Here is a 20,699-nt window from a genome sequence, read left to right as displayed (position 1 = left end):
TTGATACAACGGTGGTTGGTTTAATCACGACTGGAGAGGGGTAGGCGGCTTATAGGAAGGAAGTTGAGCAGTTGGAGGAGCGGTGCAGGAAAAACAACTTACTCCTTAACTTAAAGAAAACAAAAGAGAAGGTACAGGGTTATAAAGACTGGGACTAGTCGTCTGAGAAACAGTTTCTATTCAAATGCGATTTTGGTTTTAAACGCAGTGTAAGGTAGTCTCTATGGGAGTATATCGTATTTAATTATGGGGTATCAGAGTTTTTAGGGGTTAAACCAGGCTTGGATAGCTGGGATAGCAGGCTTGTTGGTTTCTGAATGTCTGATGTAGATTTTCAGTTTCGGTGTTCTGTATGGGACAATGGCAATAAAGATTATCGTATCGTAAGACATTGTTGCAATAGATTGCATTTTGCCATTTCCCTTCTCTTACTTTACAGCAAGCTTGGACATTTGATACCTTGATCACTTGGAGAAACCGTCAGCAATTTTACATGGCCACCTAATTGGAGCTGCAAAATAAGTAGTCATTTACTCCTCTTATTATTATTATTTATTTTTTTAAAAAAGGCAGCCAAGGTATATTCTTCTGATTTTTTAATAGACACATCATACAGCATAATTCAAAAAGCCCCCCCCCCCCGCCCCAGATCACCAGGCCATTACAAAACTGAGTTTGCTTTGGAGCCTAATATTTAATTGAGTTTTTGCTATTAACATTTGCCGACACTTGAACATAGGAAATGTCAACACGAAGCGGTAATGCCATATAACGTAATGGATGCCTTTTGTCTATATTCTGCTGTAATGGATAGAAGACAGATGACAGCCTTACTTTTCAAATCCCTGCCATGTAATAGTATGATTCCCCCCCCCCTTCCTCCCCGGTCTTGCTTCTTGACAGCCTCTCTTTTAGTTGCTGTAAAGCAGACTCCGTATTTGAGAGACTGTGTGCATCTTTGTAAGTTAAAAATGGTTTCTCTTAAATGGCCTTCAATGGAGCGGAAAGCCAGTAGTCTCCAGCCTCATGTCAAGAATTACTGTCAAGAAAGTGGACCCTGGCGCCAATTACCTTGTCCTACAAATGTTCCATATTCAAATACGAAGGCCGCTTCCCCCAGCAATTCTGCTTTATGATAAATCGAAAGTTCAATAAACTGGCTGAAACAAACTGGTCTCGTCAGAAGAAATGGCACTGCTAGTCCTGTACAGCTGTACAGTCGTACCTTGGATCCAGAACGCCTTAGTACTCGGACGTTTTGGCTCCCGAACACTGCAAACCTGGAAGTGATTGTTCCGGTTTGTGAACATTCTTTGGAACCCAAACGTCCAATGGGGCTTCCGATTGGAAGCTCCTGCAGCCAATCGGAAGCCGCACTTTGTTTTCCAAATGTTTTGGAAGTTGAACGGACTTCCATTTTACTTCCAAGGTACACCTGTACTTGTTAAGGGGCACTGATGAACCTGCATTAGGGATTCCTGGTGTGGTTAGTGTTTATGAACATATGAAGCCACCTTATAGTATGGCCAGATCATTGGCCCATCTCAGTGGCCGAGAGTGGATCTCCAGAGTCTCTGGCAGAGGTCTTCTCTATCACTTGCTATCAGTGGCGTGCAGTCAGTTGACTATGGGGACTAGGCTAGTCCCCTAAATGTTCCCGTGGCGCCTCCCTCCCAAGGAAGCTTCTGCCCAGCTCAGGGAGGGAGGCACGGTGCTCCAAAGGCTCTAAGAGTCCTCCCACCACCTTCCCAAAGCCTGCCTGACTTTGGGGAGGAGGCAGCAGATCTCCAGCATCCTTTCAGAGGCCTGTGCCTCCTTCCCAAAGCCCAGGAAGCTTCTGCTCAGCTTAGGGAGAGAGGTGCGATGCTGACACATGCATGAGGTCAACCCCCCCATCACCCTTGCAAGCTGGCACCTCTGGCCTTAACTGCTCCCTATGAAAAAATTCACCACACATCACTGCTTGCTTCCTGATCTTGTTACGATACGCTAATCTTTATTATCATTGTCCCATACAGAACAACGAAATTGAAAAAGTCTACATCAGACATTCAGAAACCAACAAGCCTGCTATCCCAGCTATCCCAGCCTGGTTAGCCACCTAAAAACTCTGATACCCCATAATTAAATACAATATACTCCCATAGAGACTACCGTATTTTTCGCACGATTGGACGCACCGGACCATAGGACGCGCCTAGTTTTTTGGGGGGGGAAATAAAGGAAAAAAAATTTCCCTTTATTTCCCCCCCAAAAGCAGGTCAGGGAAACCGAACCAGGTCGAGGAACAGCGGGATAGTGGCGCTGCGCCTTCCTGCTGTCCCCCGAGCTTGTGGGGCTGGCTGATGTCTGCCTAGCGCGTGGGGCACTCTGCTTCAGGGCGCCCCACCCGCCGGGCGGCAGGCTGCTATCCGCAGCTTGGGGAGCCTTGCGGGGAACTCCTGCAAGGCTCTCCACGCAGCGGATGTGTTCCCGAAGCGCCAGGCGCTCTGCTTTCAGGGCGCCCGACGCTCCGGGAAGCAGGCTGCTATCCGCAGCGTGGGGAGCCCTGTGAGGAACTGCTGCAGGGCTCTGCACGCTGCAGATGTCTGCCCGGCGCGAGGGGCGCTCTGCTTCAGGGCGCCCCTCGCGCCGGGCGGCAGGCTGCTATCCGCAGCTTGGGGAGCCTTGCGGGGAACTCCTGCAAGGCTCTCCACGCAGCGGATGTGTTCCCGAAGCGCCAGGCGCTCTGCTTTCAGGGCGCCCGATGCTCCGGGAAGCAGGCTGCTATCCGCAGCGTGGGGAGCCCTGTGAGGAACTGCTGCAGGGCTCTGCACGCTGCAGATGTCTGCCCGGCGCGAGGGGCGCTCTGCTTCAGGGCGCCCCTCGCGCCGGGCGGCAGGCTGCTATCCACAGCGTGGGGAGCCTTGCGGGGAACTCCTGCAAGGCTCTCCACGCAGCGGATGTGTTCCTGAAGTGCCGGGCGCTCTGCTTTCAGGGCGCCCGACGCTCCGGGAAGCAGGCTGCTATCCGCAGCTTGGGGAGCCTTGCGGGGAACTGCTGCAGGGCTCCCCAAGCTGCGGATGTATGCCTGGCGCGAGGGGCGCTCTGCTTCAGGGCGCCCCACCCGCCGGGCGGCAGGCTGCTATCCGCAGCGTGGGGAGCCTTGCGGGGAGCTCCTGCAAGGGTCCCCACGCTGCGGGTGTGTTCCCGAAGCGCCGGGAGCTCTGCTTTCAGGGCGCCCGACGCTCCGGGAAGCAGGCTGCTATCCGCAGCCTAGACACGGCTAGCGGAGCGCTAATCCCGAAGCTTGGGGTGTGCGGAGCTCAGCGCGCCCCAAGCTTCTGGGCGCCGGCAGGGTCTCCGCTAGCTGTCGCGGGGCTCTCCCAGGGCTAGCGGAGACCTTGCCGGCACCCAGAAGCTTGGGGCGCGCTGAGCTCCGCACGCCCCAAGCTTCTGGATTAGCGCAGTGGTCCGCTAGCCCTGGGAGAGCCGCGCGACGTTGCGGGGCTCTCCCAGGGCTAGCGGAGACCTTGCCGGCACCCAGAAGCTTGGGGCGCGCTGAGCTCCGCACGCCCCAAGCTTCTGGATTAGCGCAGTGGTCCGCTAGCCCTGGGAGAGCCGCGCGACGTTGCGGGGCTCTCCCAGGGCTAGCGGAGACCTTGCCGGCACCCAGAAGCTTGGGGCGCGCTGAGCTCCGCACGCCCCAAGCTTCTGGATTAGCGCAGTGGTCCGCTAGCCCTGGGAGAGCCGCGCGACGTTGCGGGGCTCTCCCAGGGCTAGCGGAGACCTTGCCGGCACCCAGAAGCTTGGGGCGCGCTGAGCTCCGCACGCCCCAAGCTTCGGGATTAATGCAGCGCTCCGCTAGCGGTGGGAGAGCTGGGTCTCCCACTCCTAGCGGATAGCTTCCTGAAGCCTGGAGAGCGAGAGGGGTCGGTGCGCACCGACCCCTCTCGCTCTCCAGGCTTCAGCGAAAGCCTGCATTCGCTCCATAGGACGCACACACATTTTCCCTTGCTTTTTAGGAGGGAAAAAGTGCGTCCTATGGTGCGAAAAATACGGTACCTTAAAGCTAAAGGGACCCCTGACCATTAGGTCCAGTCGTGGCCGACTCTGGGGTTGTGGCGCTCATCTCGCTTTATTGGCCAAGGGAGCCGGCATACAGCTTCTGGGTCATGTGGCCAGCATGACTAAGCCACTTCTGGAGAACCAGAGCGGCGCACGGAAACACCGTTTACCTTCCCGCCGGAGCGGTACCTATTTATCTACTTGCACTTTGACGTGCTTTCAAACTGCTAGGTTGGCAGGAGCAGGGACCGAACAACAGGAGCTCACCCCACCACGGGGATTCGAACCGCCAACCTTCTGATCAGCAAGCCCTAGGTTCTGTGGTTTAACCCACAGTGCCACCTGTGTCCCTCTGCCTCCTGTAGGAAGCAGCAAATCACAAGAGCAGGCACTGGTTTTTCTGTCGCTGGAAAACCTGTGAAGTCAGTCAATGCCTCTACATAGCTCCACCCTGATTTCAGATAATGTGATATATTGGTATATCATGATGTTTAGCTGGTGATACATAACGATGTTGAAAACCGGATATCACCCAGCCCTAGCCCCAACCTCTGTAGAAGTAAATAAAGTAGTAAGGAAGAAAACCTAACGGGCCAATCCACACACCTACAATGGCCTAACAAAGACTGAGCATGCTCAGTGGATACAGAATACTGACCATCTTGTGGCAGGAAAACTGGCAGGGGGGATACAATGGAGGGCTTAGCTGGCTGGCAGGAACCTTGAGCAATAAGACATCACCTGCCAATGTTTTGTTGCAAGCCCTACTTCGTAAATATTCAGGTCTGGTCAAACTTTTATCGCTTACGAACCAAAGACCTTTGCAGAAATCCATAGAGGCACAAAGGTATGCAATAAATCACATTTGCAAATACAAATGTTATTTATATACTGTACTATGTGTATAAAAACATAGTGAATAGGTGCCAGATGGGTTTTAAAAAAGAGTAAGCAATTAAAAAAAGCACAACGGGATGAGAAAAACAAGCAAGCAAAGCAATAAAAATAATGATAAAGTTATAATCAAATCAGGGGATCACCATGACAACTCTGTATAATCTATCTCTGAAAGCACTTTTGCACAGATCTTTGCAATCTCTGAAAGCACTTTTGCACAGATCCTTGCAACATCCAATACAAACAGACACCTTATAAATCACCAAAGAGTCAGTTATCTGTCGGAAGGTAATCTATCTTTTCAGTATAATCCCTCTTTTTGAGTATAATCCCATTAGAATAGTACCTGGAAACTTAAAACAGGGGCCTGAGCAAGCATTCCAGTACAGACAGCAGAGCCTGCCATAGATTATGTCAAAAGTACAGTAGATGCTGGGGAAGTAAAACCTCCATGCACTAGAAATCTGAGGGAGGGAGAATGAACTAACTTGACGATCTCCCTCTTTGAAAAAAGAGAGAAAGGACCAAGGAAAGGGGGTGGAAGGTCTGATCTGGAACTGATGGAATAAGTGTATTTATACACTCCCCCTTTCAGAAATAACCCAGATGCAAGCAAAGCCTGTAACCAGTTTAAAATCCAGATTCTCTGGGAAAACTTGCTTTCCAAAAAGATCAAAAGATACGAAGAGCATTACAGTCAAGGGTTCTTGAAAATTATCTCCTAATACCCAGTTGAAGACAGAACTAGTCCGTGGTCTCCCTCTAGCTTGAACCTCTTAGTGGGATTTAATGCTGACAAATCAAAAAGGGGCATATCTAGAATTTGTTCGGGGGGAAAAACAAACCGGGAAATCTTTATCATCTTAATCAAAGGATCTGCCACCCTGAGCTGGGTCTGTGTCTTGTCCCTTGGCCCCGGGCGACTCCTGTGTGTGAGAGGTTAAGGGTTTGTTAAAGCATATCGGTTTTGATTAAGTGTCACACATGGTGTAAAACAGCCTCTTTATCGTCGTAAGGGGAGGTTGGGAGGCCAGACAGTGCCTTTTTGTGAGCTTCTAATATAAATTAGATGTCTTAGGTAATGGGTGGTTTTCAAACAGGATTGATCTTCTTGTGGTCCAGGGAATGTAGGTGTGTTTGGTGGAATGTCACAAAAGCAAGATTCTTGGCACCTATACTAATAGGCTGGTTACCCCCTCCTTTTGGAGAAAGGACTTGAAATGTATCACATCGGAATCTCTCTTTCTCCCCTCCCCTTTCTAACTTTTTCATTTTCTTGATGTAATGGGCAAAGGTCTATGTCTCCTTCACTCCTTTATTATTTCACTTCTTGTATCACTCAGTGAATCGTAGAGCCACTCCATCGACACTTACAACTCCCCCAAACTTGCATGAACTTAAAGATGAAGCTATTATGAAGTAGGTTGTGTTATCTGCTTTTTAAAAATATAAATCTATATATTTCTATGTATTAAAAAACAAACAACAACAAGACAGACCACAGCCCCCTGCTGTTCACCAAAACCAAATGATTTCCATCCAGTGAGAATCAGAAGCACAGAAAGCGTAGAGATGGTAAGCGGTTAGAGATGCCTTGGAAATAATAACTCAATGACATCTCTAACGGCATGAAATGCAAGCATAATCTTTATGGAGGAGGTATTCCACCTTGCTTTGTGCAGACAGTGGCCGTGCCTATAACCATAAACTCAGCGGGAATCCACAGTTCAGAAACGTGACCCTTGGACCTGAGAAAAGGAGGTATGTGTTGAATAAATGTCTCTTTTATAACTTACCAATATGATACAGAGCACTGGGGGGGGGGGAATGCTTTTCTATTTATGAGGGAGGAGGGGGGAGAACAAACAAAGGACATCCGCTCAAGAGTTGCAAACATGCCTGTGAATGAGAAATGTAAACATGCTCATTTGGAGCATGTGAATAGCTAACTTAACGGTGCGATCCTATGCATGTCTACTCAGAAGCAAGTCCCATTTAGTTCATGGGCCTTGCTTCACCTCCCTGGGTGTTTTGGCCTTGAATTCTGATAGGTCTCTTGCTTGCCTGGATAGTGTCTATCTAGAAACAACATAAAGGTAAAGGGTAAAGGGACCCCTGACCATTAGGTCCAGTCGTGGCCGACTCTGGGGTTGCGGCGCTCATCTCGCTTTACTGGCCGAGGGAGCCGGCGTACAGCTTCCGAGTCATGTGGCCAGCATGACTAAGCCGCTTCTGGCGAACCAGAACAGCGCACGGAAACGCCATTTACCTTCCCGCCGGAGTGGTACCTATTTATCTACTTGCACTTTGACGTGCTTTCGAACTGCTAGGTTGGCAGAAGCAGGGACCGAGCAATGGGAGCTCACCCCGTCGCAGGGATTCTAACCGCGACCTTCTGATCAGCAAGTCCTAGGCTCTGTGGTTTAACCCACAGCGCCACCCGCGTCCCTAGAAACAACATAAATGTAATCTAATGTAAAATATACATTAGGGGCTCCACCCACTTTTGCCTTTGGAACCACCCACCACTAAATATTGCCCAGAGGACAATGTAGCCCTTGGGTGGTGAAAAACACTTCCCATTCCTGGTGCATAGGATTAAAGTCTGCTATAATTTGTCGTTTTGGATTTTCACTTGGTGCCCCTCTGCTTATTTTTTATTATTACGCCAGGGAGGGATGTCAGTTATTTCTGTTTGCCTTCTCTGCGTTAAAAGCCTAGCTCCCTAGTCCCCCTTCTTCAAACACGGTTGTGCTTTGAGAAAAATACATGTCAGTAATAGCTGAAAATATAAGATGGTTTTGGGTGTACATGCAGGTTCCACCATCTGCTCACTCGTGCAAAAAATCAAGTTATCCGAACATAAAGAATTATGTCCAAACCTCACTTTACACACTGCAGATTCAGTTATCCAAACAGCCAGAGTTTGCCCACTTCCTTGTTTGTGCTTTTGATGGTCCGCGGCAGCCATTTTTAGGCAGGAAACCATGGACAGAGGGAGGGGAGAGAGACTGGACAAATCGGGGAACAGGAGAGACCAGACAAATCAATTGTTCCTTTGTCTCTCTTTTGCCGATTGGCTGAAGCTATTTCAGGAAGAAACCATGGAGGGAGTGGGGGGGGGGGAGAGATCACAAGATTAGGAATTTAGGATTTATTATTTTTAAGGATGGAGGAAGGTTGTTGTTTTTAAATGAATTGCAGCACATCAGAAATGAATAGATCTGTATATTTCAAAAACAAATTGCATATCCATTAACATTTCTCCAATGAAAATAGGGAATCCCATTCCATAATGATACTTTTACTATTTATACCCCACACATATTACAGGGTTGCCCCAGCCACTCTGGGCAGCTTCCAACATATATAAAAACATAATAAAACATTAAAAAAAAAAACCTTCTCTATTCAGGATTGCCTTCAGACAGCTCAGGGCGGCGGTTAGAGAACTCCATCCCCTCCAACATTTCTCCAATGAAAATAGGGACATCCAAAGGGAAAGTGGGACATTCTGGGATCAAATCAGAAATCAGGACAGCTTCTCTAAATCAGGGACGTCCCTGGAAAATAGGGACACTTGGAATATCTGAAATTGAACTGTTCAATTTTCCACCGTCGCATTGCAAAACAAAAGGATTTGGAATCGTCTCCCATTTTCCTTGTACGGAGTTAAACACTATATGGCAAAAAATGTATTATTTTACAAAATATGAGGGTAAAAGTTGGGTAGAGCTGTGGGGATCAGGCTGTAATCCAGATCCTGCAAGTAATCTAAACATAACAAAGACATGATGTTGCACCTGCAAAAGAGGTGATCTAAGTAAAAATATTTTTTTCCTGTAGTTGTAAAATACAATGCCTTGAGTGGCGGGCGCTAAAGAATTAACAGGGAAATGGCAGGCGTGACTGTCCACATTGGAAGGGTAGCACCTCTTTTTACAGATACAATTTGGCCTTTGGGTTTATGCTGGCACTGCTTTTAGAAGTAACATGGGATTTATAACTCCGGCTTCACATTTCTTTTATAACTACATTTATTTTTAAAGCTAAACACTGTTGCAAAAACTACTTCCGCACACATAGGAAAACCAGAGGTGGCAAATACCTTGGCAGAGATTTTCCAGCTGTAACAGAAAGGAGCACCGTGGAATTCTCCAGAGTAGACGCTAGCTGCATTTACAGCTGTTTCACTTCTGTCGCTGTATGAATTCTAAGAGTTTGAAAAGACTAGGAATCGCTCTCAGTCATGGTTGCTATGTGATTTGAAAACTACACCTGTGATTGTGCGATCTCCAGCCAGTCGGTGTTGTGGATTCCTTAGGAAGACACCTCTGGGGCATAATTATTTCATATTCTCCAATCCTATACATCTAGTTTTTCCACTCATGGCAGCTGAAGTGCCATTGCCCACATGTTCAATTCAGCTTTGAGAGAGCTGATGTCTTTATAATTTATTGATCAGCCAACCATGTATTACTTACAATTTTCAGGCACTGCCTTTGTTCTTGAGAGAGATTATAGTAACAGTCACGTGGTCATCCTTAGCTTGACCCGAAAAGATTCTTTACCTCAGTGTGCTTTCTGATTTATCTCCTGCTGTGATAATATTACGATTCACTCATTTGGAGTCACTTTCGTACCTTAAACGGTCCTGTAAAACTCAACAGTACTGGAGATTAAAAACAAAACACAAACTAAACTAAACCATGGGAGTTTTTCTATGCTTTCCTGCTGCTTTGAGAAAGGGGGCAGGGGAAAAGAGACAAGAATGTATAATGTGTCTACATACTTGGGTCCGCTGAGCAAAAAGGAAGATGGCCTCCAATTCAGTTTACCCTTCTTCACTCACACCTTCCAGATCCTTTGTTCAAAAGAGCATGAGACAGCTTTGTTAAGAACAGCCCCGACTTATAATAGCTGTTATTTTTGCTCTGAGCACCTATAGCTGATGAAGAAAATGGGCCTTAAAACTCTTAAATCAATATTTTGTTTCAAGAAAATATATTATTCCACTGCGTGTTTCTCATGCAACTTTTCAAGTGTGCAATGCTTGGGGATTTTGTGTTCTTCAGCGAAAGGTGCAGTGATCTCTACTGCTAGAAATTGATGCAAAGGAATGGGAGAGTCAGGGTGGGAGCATTTCCAGGGGACCAATGAAGCACTGGAATACTCCCAAATCCTGCTTCCCAAGCTTATTGAAGGATGTCAAACTCAGCATATACAGTGGTCCCTCGGTTTACGAATTTAATCCGTTCCGGAAGTCCGTTCTTCAACCAAAACTGTTCTTAAACCGAGGTACGCTTTCCCCAATGAGGCCTCCCGCCCCCGGTGCCCTTCCACCATTGAGATTCCGTTCTTAGACCAAGGTAAAGTTCTCAAACCAAGACACCATTTCCGGTTTTGCAGAGTTTGTAAATTAAATCATTCTTAAACCGGACTGTTCTTAAACAGAAGTGTCATGGTAACGCAAATTTATGAAAGCTTTCATGTCACATCCTCTCAGACGCTATATAAAAATAAAAGCTCTTTTGTAGGTCTTAAAATTGTGATAAATCACAGCTAGAGTAACTAGATCTTCTCTGGTTTACGTGCTGTCCAGTTAAGTTTGGGGGCTTAAGTTGTTATCTTAGATGACTGGTGCTGGACTGGACATGCAAGTATTCCATTAAAGCAGGGGTAGAGAACCCTTTTCAGCCTTCAAGTGCAATCTTCTGGGGCCCACATGCCAGGGACATGGAACAAGAGGCGCCACGACAGATGCAACTCTCAGCTCTGTAGACTACAGAGTCACAGATTTCTGCAGACACTTGCACACATCTTGTTAGCCAGGCAAGCTGAAGACATGACCAGAGTTCAAGGATGCATTTCACCAGGGCAAAAGCACACAAAGGTGTGAACAGGGCTGTTCAGGGGGCATGGCTGAGAAGAATACTGAGGATCAAGCAGAGGTCTGGAGGGTCCTATTTCCCCACATTTAAAAATATAACACGAGAACGGGGCCTTCTCTGCAGTGGCTCCCTGTCTGTGGAATTCTCTCCACAGGGAAGTTCACTGGCACCTTCATTATACACCTTTAGATGCCAGGCCTCTGTTTGATCTTATTGACATCCAACACCCTTTTAGAATGTGGTTCGTTTTTGGGGAGGGGGCGTTATTGGGTTATTGTTTTTGGTTTGATTTTATATGATGTGGTTTTGTTTGTGAACTACCCTGAGACCTCCGGGTACAGGGCGGTGTATAAATTGAATTAATAATAATAAATAATAATAATAATAATAATAATAATACATAGTCTATATCAATATGCTAAAATCTAGGAAAGAAGAAAACCACATGTGGTTTCTGAGGAATCTTGTCATCTTTCATCTCAGTACGTTACCAAGCAGAATTCAAAGTGTTGGTGCTGACCTTTAAAGCCCTAAACGGCCTCGGTCCAGTATACCTGGAGGAGCATCTCCACCCCCATCGTTCTGCCTTGACACTGAGGTCCAGCGCCGAGGGCCTTCTGGCGGTTCCCTCATTGCGAGAAGTGAGCTCACAGGGAACCAGACAGAGGGCCTTCTTGGTAGTGGCGCCCGCCCTGTGGAACGCCCTCCCTTCAGATGTGAAGGATATAAGCAGCTACCTTCTTTTTAAAAGACATCTGAAGGCAGCCCTGTTTAGGGAAGTTTTTAATATTTAATGCTGTATTGTTTTTAACACTTGATTGGAAGCCACCCAGAGTGGCTGGGGAAACTCAGCCAGATGGGTGGGGGTAATAATAATAATAATAATAATAATAATAATAATAATAATAATAGTCTTCATATCAGAAAGGGTACAAAGGCCTGCAGGTTTTCAGCTTAGAATCATAGCCTTGTAAAGTTGGAAGGGACCCTGAAGATTGCCTAGTCACACCCCCTGCAATGCAGGAATCTCAGTTAAAGCATCCATCATGACAGAATAGAATATAGGTGGGATCTGTGATTTCAGCTTTAAAAGGTAAAGGTAAAGGTACCCCTGCCCGTATGGGCCAGTCTTGCCAGACTCTAGGGTTGTGCGCTCATCTCACTCTATAGGTTGGGAGCCAGCGCTGTCTGCAGACACTTCCGGGTCACGTGGCCAGCGTGACAAGCTGCATCTGGCAAGCCAGCGCAGCACATGGAACGCCGTTTACCTTCCCGCCGGTAAGCGGTCCCTATTTATCTACTTGTACCTGGGGGTGCTTTCGAACTGCTAGGTTGGCAGGCGCTGGGACCGAACGACAGGAGCGCACCCCGCCGCGGGGATTCGAACTGCCGACCATGCAATCGGCAAGTCCTAGGTGCTGAAGCTTTACCCACAGCGCCACCCGCAGCTTTAGCCGCTGCTTAACTAAACCACAGCTGGTACAAGTCATTCAGCACCATCAGACTCCAAGTGTATGGAATAGTTCTCTTTAAATCACTAATGTTGACCGTTTCCCACTGACTTTGGCCACTCACCCTCCCAGCCTCTGAACAAATCTGTGCCCGGTAACCTGCTTTTGTAAGCTGAATATTCACCACGAATGCAAAGGGCAGTTTGGCTGGAGACAAGTTAATTCCGTAGGGTCAAAAGACTTCAGTGCGAGTTGCGTTGAGACTGTGGCAATACGAGAGCCTTGTTTTGCATCCTTGCAAAATGTTTCCTTTCATATGATGTTGGATTCTTGTATCAATGAGGATGCTCAAGCTGTGATGCCTTAAATGAGCTCCCTTCAAAGCTATAATAATACGGTCATGATTGCCCGGCAATTTCTGCTATGGGCAAAAGCCTTACCTGCTGAGAGCTGAGTGCCTTCTGCACTTTGCCTTAGCCCTGGCAGCTCAGGCAGAAAGAGCCATGAGACGGGAACCTGCTGGATAGCTTTTGCCACATGACTCTAGGCCACAGACTGGACGTTAAAAGCTATCTCAGCTACGCTATATTTCTTCTTTTCTTCTGGAAGTTTTATTATAGGAAACCGCAGCAGAACTTATATAAAACTTGTATCACAATATTAACAACTACCAGGTCATTGGGGCTGTTAAAATTACTTTCATGGGAGAAATACTCCTTTTCTTTAGATGTACTACTTACCCACAGCTATTATTGCTATTAGTGACTGCTTAGAACATACCTTTGTGCATTTTAAACTTTGGAAATACTGATTCTATGATCCTATGTTTTTGTTCATAAGCCGGCTTGGTATTTGGAAGAATAAATTTAACTAGGAGGGCACCCATCTCTGTACTGAATGAGGATGAAATGGAATTGCTACTTTGGGTTTATCTCAAGCCGCCCAGAGTGGCTGGGGAAACCCAACCAGATGGGGGGGGGTATAAATAATAAATTATTATTATTTCTTAAGAAGATTGACTGTTTGGCTCCTGCACCAGGTAGGTCTCATTTCCAGTTCTCGAGTTACAAAAGATCAGGGGCAGGGAGAAAGAAATGGTTAGAGGTGAAAGCATCCCATCCCAAGAGGCAGATCTTGGGAATGGATAACACATCTTGCCTGTGATGGCAGAAAGCTACATTCTTGGGAAATGGACCTGGGGGCTGGTTACATTCCTCCAAGGCAACAGAGTATCTGGCCTGGGTAATAATAATAATAATAATAATAATAATAATAATAATAATAATAATAATTCTTTGTCCATCTGACTGGGTTGCCCCAGCCACTCTAGGCAGCTCTCAACAAAAACACAATACAGCATCAAACACTAAAAACTTTCCTAAACAGTGCTGCCTTCAGATGTCTTTTAAAAACCACATACAGAGGTACCTTGGGTTACAGACGCTTCAGGTTACAGGCTCCACTAACCCAGAAATTGTACCTTGGGTTAAGAACTTTGCTTCAGAAAGAGAACAGAAATTGCACGGTGGTGGCACGGCGGCAGCGGGAGGCCCCATTAGCTAAAGTGGTGCTTCAGGTTAAGAACAGTTTCAGGTTAAGAATGGACCTCCGGAACGAATTAAGTTCTTAACCTGAGGTACCACTGTAGTTGTTTATCTGTCTGACAAATGCTGGGAGGGCATTCCACAGTGTGGGCACAACTACTGGAAAGGCCCTCTGCCTGGTTCTCTGTAACCTCACTTCTCGCAGGGAGGGAACCACCAGAAGGCCCTCGGCGCTGGATCTCTGTGTCCGGGCTGAACAATGGGGGTGGAGATGCACCTTCGGGTATACAGGGCCAAAGCTGTTTAGGGCTTTAAAGCTTGGTACCGACACTTTGAATTGTGCTCGGAAACGTATTGATGTTCTTACCTGAACCAAGAGAGTAGACAATGTGGCAATAGCACCATAGAGTCCATTTCAGCTCATAATGTTCACTGCAGTATATACACTTTTATATTTATTTTTTAAGTGCTTTCAGAGATTGTAAAGAGTTAGTTAAAAATAAATAAATCTGGAAATACTGTTCTTTGGAAATCTGTTAGGATTTCTAACTCTTAAGTGTGACCTTTTCCCTTTTTCATATAAACTGCTATTTCTTCACCACAGTGACAAAAAAGATACCATCTGTATGACACACACAGATTTCCTGTATCAAATGCCACTCAGGCACAGTTGCCAATATTTTACAATAGGTAGCTTTATGGCATCATGGACTTTGATCTAGAGTCTGGCCTGCTGCAAAGAGAAGCCTAAATGAACGCTGCTAGAATAACAAGAGCAGGCTGGGTGCTTGTGACATCACTAGTGTTTCCTATACACAAATATGTGGGTCTTTATGGAAACATTTCTTCCAGGCTGAATATCTGCAGACGTATGACTTGAGAAATTTCTGTATGTCTTAAGAATTTTTTCTTTATATCCCCCTTGGGGCCTGATTAAAATTTTCACTCCAATGTTTTCCCCCAAGTTATCTAAATGAACTGCAGTACTTCCAGAGGCTGAAAGGAACACACAGTTAAAGCTTTTGCAGCCCATTCATCAATTCATTCTTCTACAACTCATAGATGACGACTTGACTACAGTTTCAGCATGGCACCAGAAATACAAAACCAGGAATGCAATGCAGCCTCTTCCTTTTCAGTCCTGCTTCTCAAAGGGGAATGCATTAAAGCGCTACAATCTGACTATTTTCAGATAAAGCCATGCTCAAAATATTGTTGCTCAAGTGCTGAAAGTATATGATTTCAGCACACAATCTTTGCCCTCTCTCAAAATCACTTAAACTGTGTATCTTTTTATCATATTAGCCACCCACTTGAAGGTAGTCGCAATCTACAAATGCATTAACTTTTCTGAGACAAATCATTGGCATCCTAATCATCTGATTCCAATGAAAGGCTCCCTCTTAAGATACAATTGCAGCTGCCCCACACTGACAGTTACTGTTTCATACACATCCCTTAAAATTCTGTAATCAGCATTCGCCAGGCGCCATATCACATTCAGCACACCACATTCAGTCAATACAGACATCCCCAAACACACAGAGGCTGGTTTTGTCAAATGTTTTATTGAGTGTAGACATCTGGAGTACTGTAAAACATGCATTATCTGTAGATTCAAAAAGGAGCAAGCCATATTGTCCTCACTGTCAAACATGTCAGGCTTGGCATATATGATGGAGATTAATGAAGTATCATGAGAGTAATATGGTTCCTGAAAAGCTCCTGCAATTTGGAGTAGTCTTAATCATTTGAAATGCAGAGCTGTTCACATTTAAGTGAACTTGTACATTCACTGGAGGTGTCATAATTCAACTCAAAACAAACACAAGGGGTTTCATTTGTGGGGGTTATTTGTCCTTATGTATACAGATATTTTATTTTAATTTTTTGTCTTCAAGATATCCCTATCTATATTTAAAAAAACCCATATGTTTTTTAAAGTAACAGAGTTTAATTTTGAGTAATGAACAGATCTGATATTCATTTCTTCTTAGGCTGTTGAGGTGTGTTAAATTTAAAGAAGATAACATCTCCATCTTCAACTACGTAATTTCTGCCTTGCTGTCTGTATTTCCCAGCAGCCTAGAAGAGATAGAAGAATAGATTACTGCATTAAAATGATGCAAGTATTTAAAAAAACACTATTTTGAAATGCAGTGCGTATTTTGAATAAAATACTATCCGCTCAGAAAAAACATTTGGTAGCTGCAAACTTCTTGACATGGGCAGAATTTGATTGACAAATATATAATCACAATTTATTCCTCACTGCTGATAGTGAAAACAACATTGCTTTGAGATTTTCTCATGTAATGTCAATTGTGTATTTGATTTGGGTCCCTCAAAACAACAGCAAGGTGTTATTTTATATTAAAATAAACAAAGCTAACAGAAGGTATTTTTAAATCCTCCGTACCTCCTCCTTTAAAAAAAAAAAGAATTCTACAGTTTTCTTGATAAACAGAAGAGCCAGCACTTTAAGAGTTATTTGCAATCAAGAGTAAATATGTCTTGACTAAATTAGTTAGGGAAATATATTTCTCTTCCCCTCTGTCAATGAAGCAGCATGCAATTTGAAAACAGCCAATTCCCTTCTTTTCCCAAGGAAAAGGAGGGATGCGGAAACATCATTGGATCCAAAGACCTATGAGTGGAAGGAGAACTCTTCTGTGTTCTCTTGTGCTAAAATGAATGGGAGACATATTGCAAATACTATTTCCCAAATATTGGGGATGCATTATTGAATAAGAAACAGTGTATAATGGGGAAAAAACAGGTTCTTGTGAAGACACTCAAACCATAAATAGGTTTTGAGAATGAACATACTCTTTTTTACATAGTCGAAAGGTACCTTGGGAGCCAATACAATATCACTTTCAGTTCTCATACTCTACGACAGAGAGGGGAGAACTTACTGGGCCCTGTGATTCCTACAGTATGCTGAGAGGGGAGCATCAAATGAGGAACAGGCAAGGTGAGGACTCAACAAAGGAAGAAGCTTGGTTGTTGCAGATAATAAATTGGCATTTATTATATCTCCTGGAAACAACCCAACTTAAAAAATGGAAGAGCAGAATAAGCATCTTAATGTGATGTTGTTAAATACGTGTTGGGGGAAGTGTACCTGGGATCCAGTCTGTGTGCCAGTAATGAATTTTAAGGAAGCAAGTGGGCCATGATCTAACTTGTGAGTTAGCATGGATAGGTTGTAATGCAACCAGAAGCAGATGAAAAGGTTGGCATTAATAAATCCACACGGAGCCTGTCCACAAAACTAAATCACACACCTGCAATCAGTATTTCAGTGAATGAATTTATTATGCAGGACTAGTTATTTTTTCTCTATGACCTACCGTATTTTTTGCACCATAACACTCACTTTTTTCCTCCTAGAAAGTAAGGGGAAATGTCTGTGCGTGTTATGGAGCGAGTGCCTACGGGTCACGGGGGGGATCTGCTGCAGTCGTGAGCAGAGGATCCATGGTTCCCCTTCCTTCCCTCCTCCGTGGCTTGCTTTGAAAGAGGAAAGCAGGGGAAGAGCCGCTGAGTGGGGAGGAGAGAGGGACAGAGAGCCTGCTTGCTTTAAAGGAGCAAAGCGGGAGAGGAGAGGAGCCTTCTCCTCTTATACCCCTCTTCTGCATTATTAACAGCATCCTTCTCCACCCACCCCACGCGTGTTCCTTGGCCCTTGAGTGCTTTTCCTTCCGTCCCCACTTAAAACGTGGTTACAAAGCACGGATCCACATGGATCCTCAGGATTTTTGCATTGGGCTACCCCAAACGCACCGTCAGATCACATGTCTGTGGCCACAGCATGAACCACAAAAATCATACACCTGCTGTTTCGTTTGGATTTTTTTTTTCTTGTTTTCCTCCTCTAAAAACTATGTGCGTGTTATGGTCAGGTGCGTGTTATAGAGCGAAAAATATGGTAAATCATTTTTGCAAACGGTTTTAAGTACTGAAAGGAAAGCATGGACCATTGCAAATAAGGTAAAGAGGCAAAGGGAGTGAATATAATTTTTTTTAAAAAAAACACTTTACAATTTAAAGGCAAAACAAGAAACGAGGCATTCTTATCCAGCAGTTTCCAGAGGCAACTTTTATAACAATCTATTGGCAGGAATGTAAGTAATACAAGTTACAGGCAGACAAGAATAACTTTAAGACAAGTGTTCTGTGAAGCTAATGGCTTTTCAAAACAAGCTACTTCTTGTACTTCAGTGGCAGGAATTGTAGAGATCTATAAACTTGCTACTATTGTTCTCAATCTGACATTATGCCATATTATACGTCCAACATGCTACATACAGGTTCTTGATTCGATGCCCACTTACACGGGAGAAAGTCCCAGTGAACTCAGTGGAGCTTACTTTTTAAGTAGACTTGTACAGGACTGCACTGAGAAGCATCTGAGAAACAACACACGACACCAGGAATTCCCAACCTGGTGCCCTCTGGATACTGTTGGGACTACAAATTCCAAGATTCCTGGCCATGCTGACTGGGACTGATGTGAGCTGCAATTCAACAACATTTGGAGAGCACCATACTGAGGAAGGACGCACTATTCTTTGAGCATTGGGTGCTGCAGTAGCTGCCTTTAACCCATGACAGCACATTTATAACTACAGAATTAGTCAAAGTTCTAACTGTTTTAAGTTAATAGTCTTCTACACATTTGATAGATAACACAGGCATCGCAGTATTCTGACTGTGAAGACTACACCCCTGCCAAAAGTCAGGAGTAATTACTGTATTTTTTGCTCTATAAGACTCACTTTTTCCCTCCTAAAAAGTAAGGGGAAATGTGTGTGCGTCTTATGGAGCAAATGCAGGCTGCGCAGCTATCCCAGAAGCCAGAACAGCAAGAGGGATTGCTGCTTTCACTGCGCAGCGATCCCTCTTGCTGTTTTGGCTTCTGAGATTCAGAATATTTTTTTTCTTGTTTTCCTCCTCCAAAAACTAGGTGCGTCTTGTGGTCTGGTGCGTCTTATAGAGCGAAAAATATGGTAGTTTAATTAGTGACATGTAGAAAATGCTCTCTACAAATATAAGCTGTGGTCATGGATAAAATTTAAGATTATACAATTCAACGCTTGCATCTGATGGCCTCATTTCACAAGCAGCCTTTTCCTATCCCTGAAACCATGTCAGGCAATGCAGAAGGGAAGCCCCGATCTCTCGCAGGGGTTGGCGACTGAGAGGCATATAGAAGTGGAAGGCTGGATCACTTGGCTTTCTTTATCTCATGCGTGTAACATCCTCATTCAGGTATAGATCCCAAGGTTCCTCACTGTCTCGCTTCTGGGTTTGGCAACCCAGGAGAGCAGGAAGCACCCAGTTGGATGAGGTGACAAGATTTTGTGCACTTCTGTAAGGTTTGGACTATCTGGCCAGGATGAGACATATCAGGCCATCGCTAGGCAAGGCTGTTTTGTTAATCCTTCCTCTCTTTCCTACGGGGTGAGAAGGAGGATGATCTGAGAGAATTGGGGGTGGGGATGTTGAAACAGTAAACCACAACAGGACCTGCCGGCAGCCAACTTTAGGTCCCACCAGTAAAACTAGCCGATGGCCAGGAAATTATTAGCTTTTTCTGTTGTAAAGTGAGTGGCTTCATGTACAAGCATTCTTGGGATAAGCCTGTTTCGTTCAAAGTGTTCTGTGTTCATTGCTTTCGCAAAGTGGGCATAGTCACTTTTAATGAAATACATTCTGACATACTAATACAAGTATTATGTATTTTAGCTACCAGTTCACAATTAATTAAAAGTGGCTGTGTTCCTTTAAATTCCCCAGAGGCCATTTAATCCATTTTCATTGCTATCAGAAACACTGACTGAAAAAAAAAATCAATACCCATTTGTGAGTCTTGAGTATGTATTAAACAAGACACGTCTAACCAGTTCATTTGCACTTGAAAGCAGCCATCTGTAGAAGCCAGCTTTGCCTAAGCAGATATGATTGCTAATAATGTGATATCCCTGTAGACTACAAAGCCCACACAGAGCTATTCAGTGTATAGTTCACAGCACTGGCATTAAATTAGTTATGCTGTACTGGTGTTAGACACACACAAAATAAACTTGAAAATCGATCAGATTCATAACATACAAAGCAACCAACAGCCATGACCACTGTTGTTTCAGCCAAATCTGGGAACTCCCAAAATCAGCTTTGATATATAAACAGAAATAAATAGTGGCCTTTATTGTCTACAATCACAATCTGTTCCAATGTAAAGCCTATGAAAAGTGTAGCTTTCCCAAACATACACTCCTAGAGCTCTGCATTTTTGAAGTGTACCTTGTTAAAAATTACAGAGGTACCTTGCATGCTTATTTATTTAAGTATTCGGATTTCCAGCTTACAAATATTTCGAGATTTGCAGTTTTACAACATTTCTTTCAGCAAGGCAAATTTATTTAATATTCAGATCAAAACGCAGAAGTCTTCAGCGAATTTTAGGTGATCACAAGACACCTTTTATGAAATATTTTTCACATTTGTAACTAACACTAATGTGTGTGCTTTGTATAATTTATTATTTGATATAGGAATAAGCTTCCTGGCTTCAAAATAATGTGAGATTTATTTATGGCTGCATTCTACTTGTTTGGCTAGAGCTCGATTTCACTTTTATAAGGTGGTTCGCGTGCCACAACAAACCAATTATAATGGGATTCCCCTCCCCCGCATCACATACACTTCCCGGGGTTCAAACAGGCCTATTAAAACCCTGCTGCTCTGCACAATCTTCTTTAGTGACACTACTGAGAATAACCTACATTTCAAATTATGTTACTGCATACCTTAAAAGCTATCAAACAGAAGACAAAGAGATACAATCTTCTAAACCTTTT

At 44.6% G+C, this 20,699-nt stretch overlaps 1 protein-coding gene and 1 long non-coding RNA gene across 7 annotated transcripts in view; both read right to left on the bottom strand.

Moving 5' to 3' along the window:
* Window positions 1-15,379: 15,379 nt before the first annotated feature.
* OLA1 (Obg like ATPase 1) overlaps window positions 15,380-20,699 on the bottom strand; it is an 86,795-nt gene continuing 81,475 nt past the window's right edge. For all 6 annotated transcript variants that reach the window (XM_081895030.1, XM_081895031.1, XM_081895029.1 and 3 more), the window contains one exon: window positions 15,380-15,915. In XM_081895030.1, coding sequence (XP_081751156.1) covers window positions 15,814-15,915 — 102 coding nt within the window. In that variant the 3' untranslated portion in view covers window positions 15,380-15,813. The remainder of the gene's footprint in view (window positions 15,916-20,699) is intronic.
* LOC309363734 lies at window positions 17,865-18,942 on the bottom strand. The gene is made up of 2 exons (XR_014165559.1): window positions 18,863-18,942; window positions 17,865-18,601 (listed from the first exon to the last, which is right to left on the bottom strand). It is a non-coding gene; the product is annotated as an uncharacterized lncRNA (long non-coding RNA).

The sequence above is a fragment of the Podarcis melisellensis genome (genome assembly GCF_964234715.1).
Source record: "Podarcis melisellensis genome assembly, chromosome: 1".
NCBI classification, from domain to species: domain Eukaryota; kingdom Metazoa; phylum Chordata; class Lepidosauria; order Squamata; family Lacertidae; genus Podarcis; species Podarcis melisellensis.
Note: the sequence above shows the minus strand (reverse complement) of the source record. Positions and strands in the feature narration are given on the sequence as shown.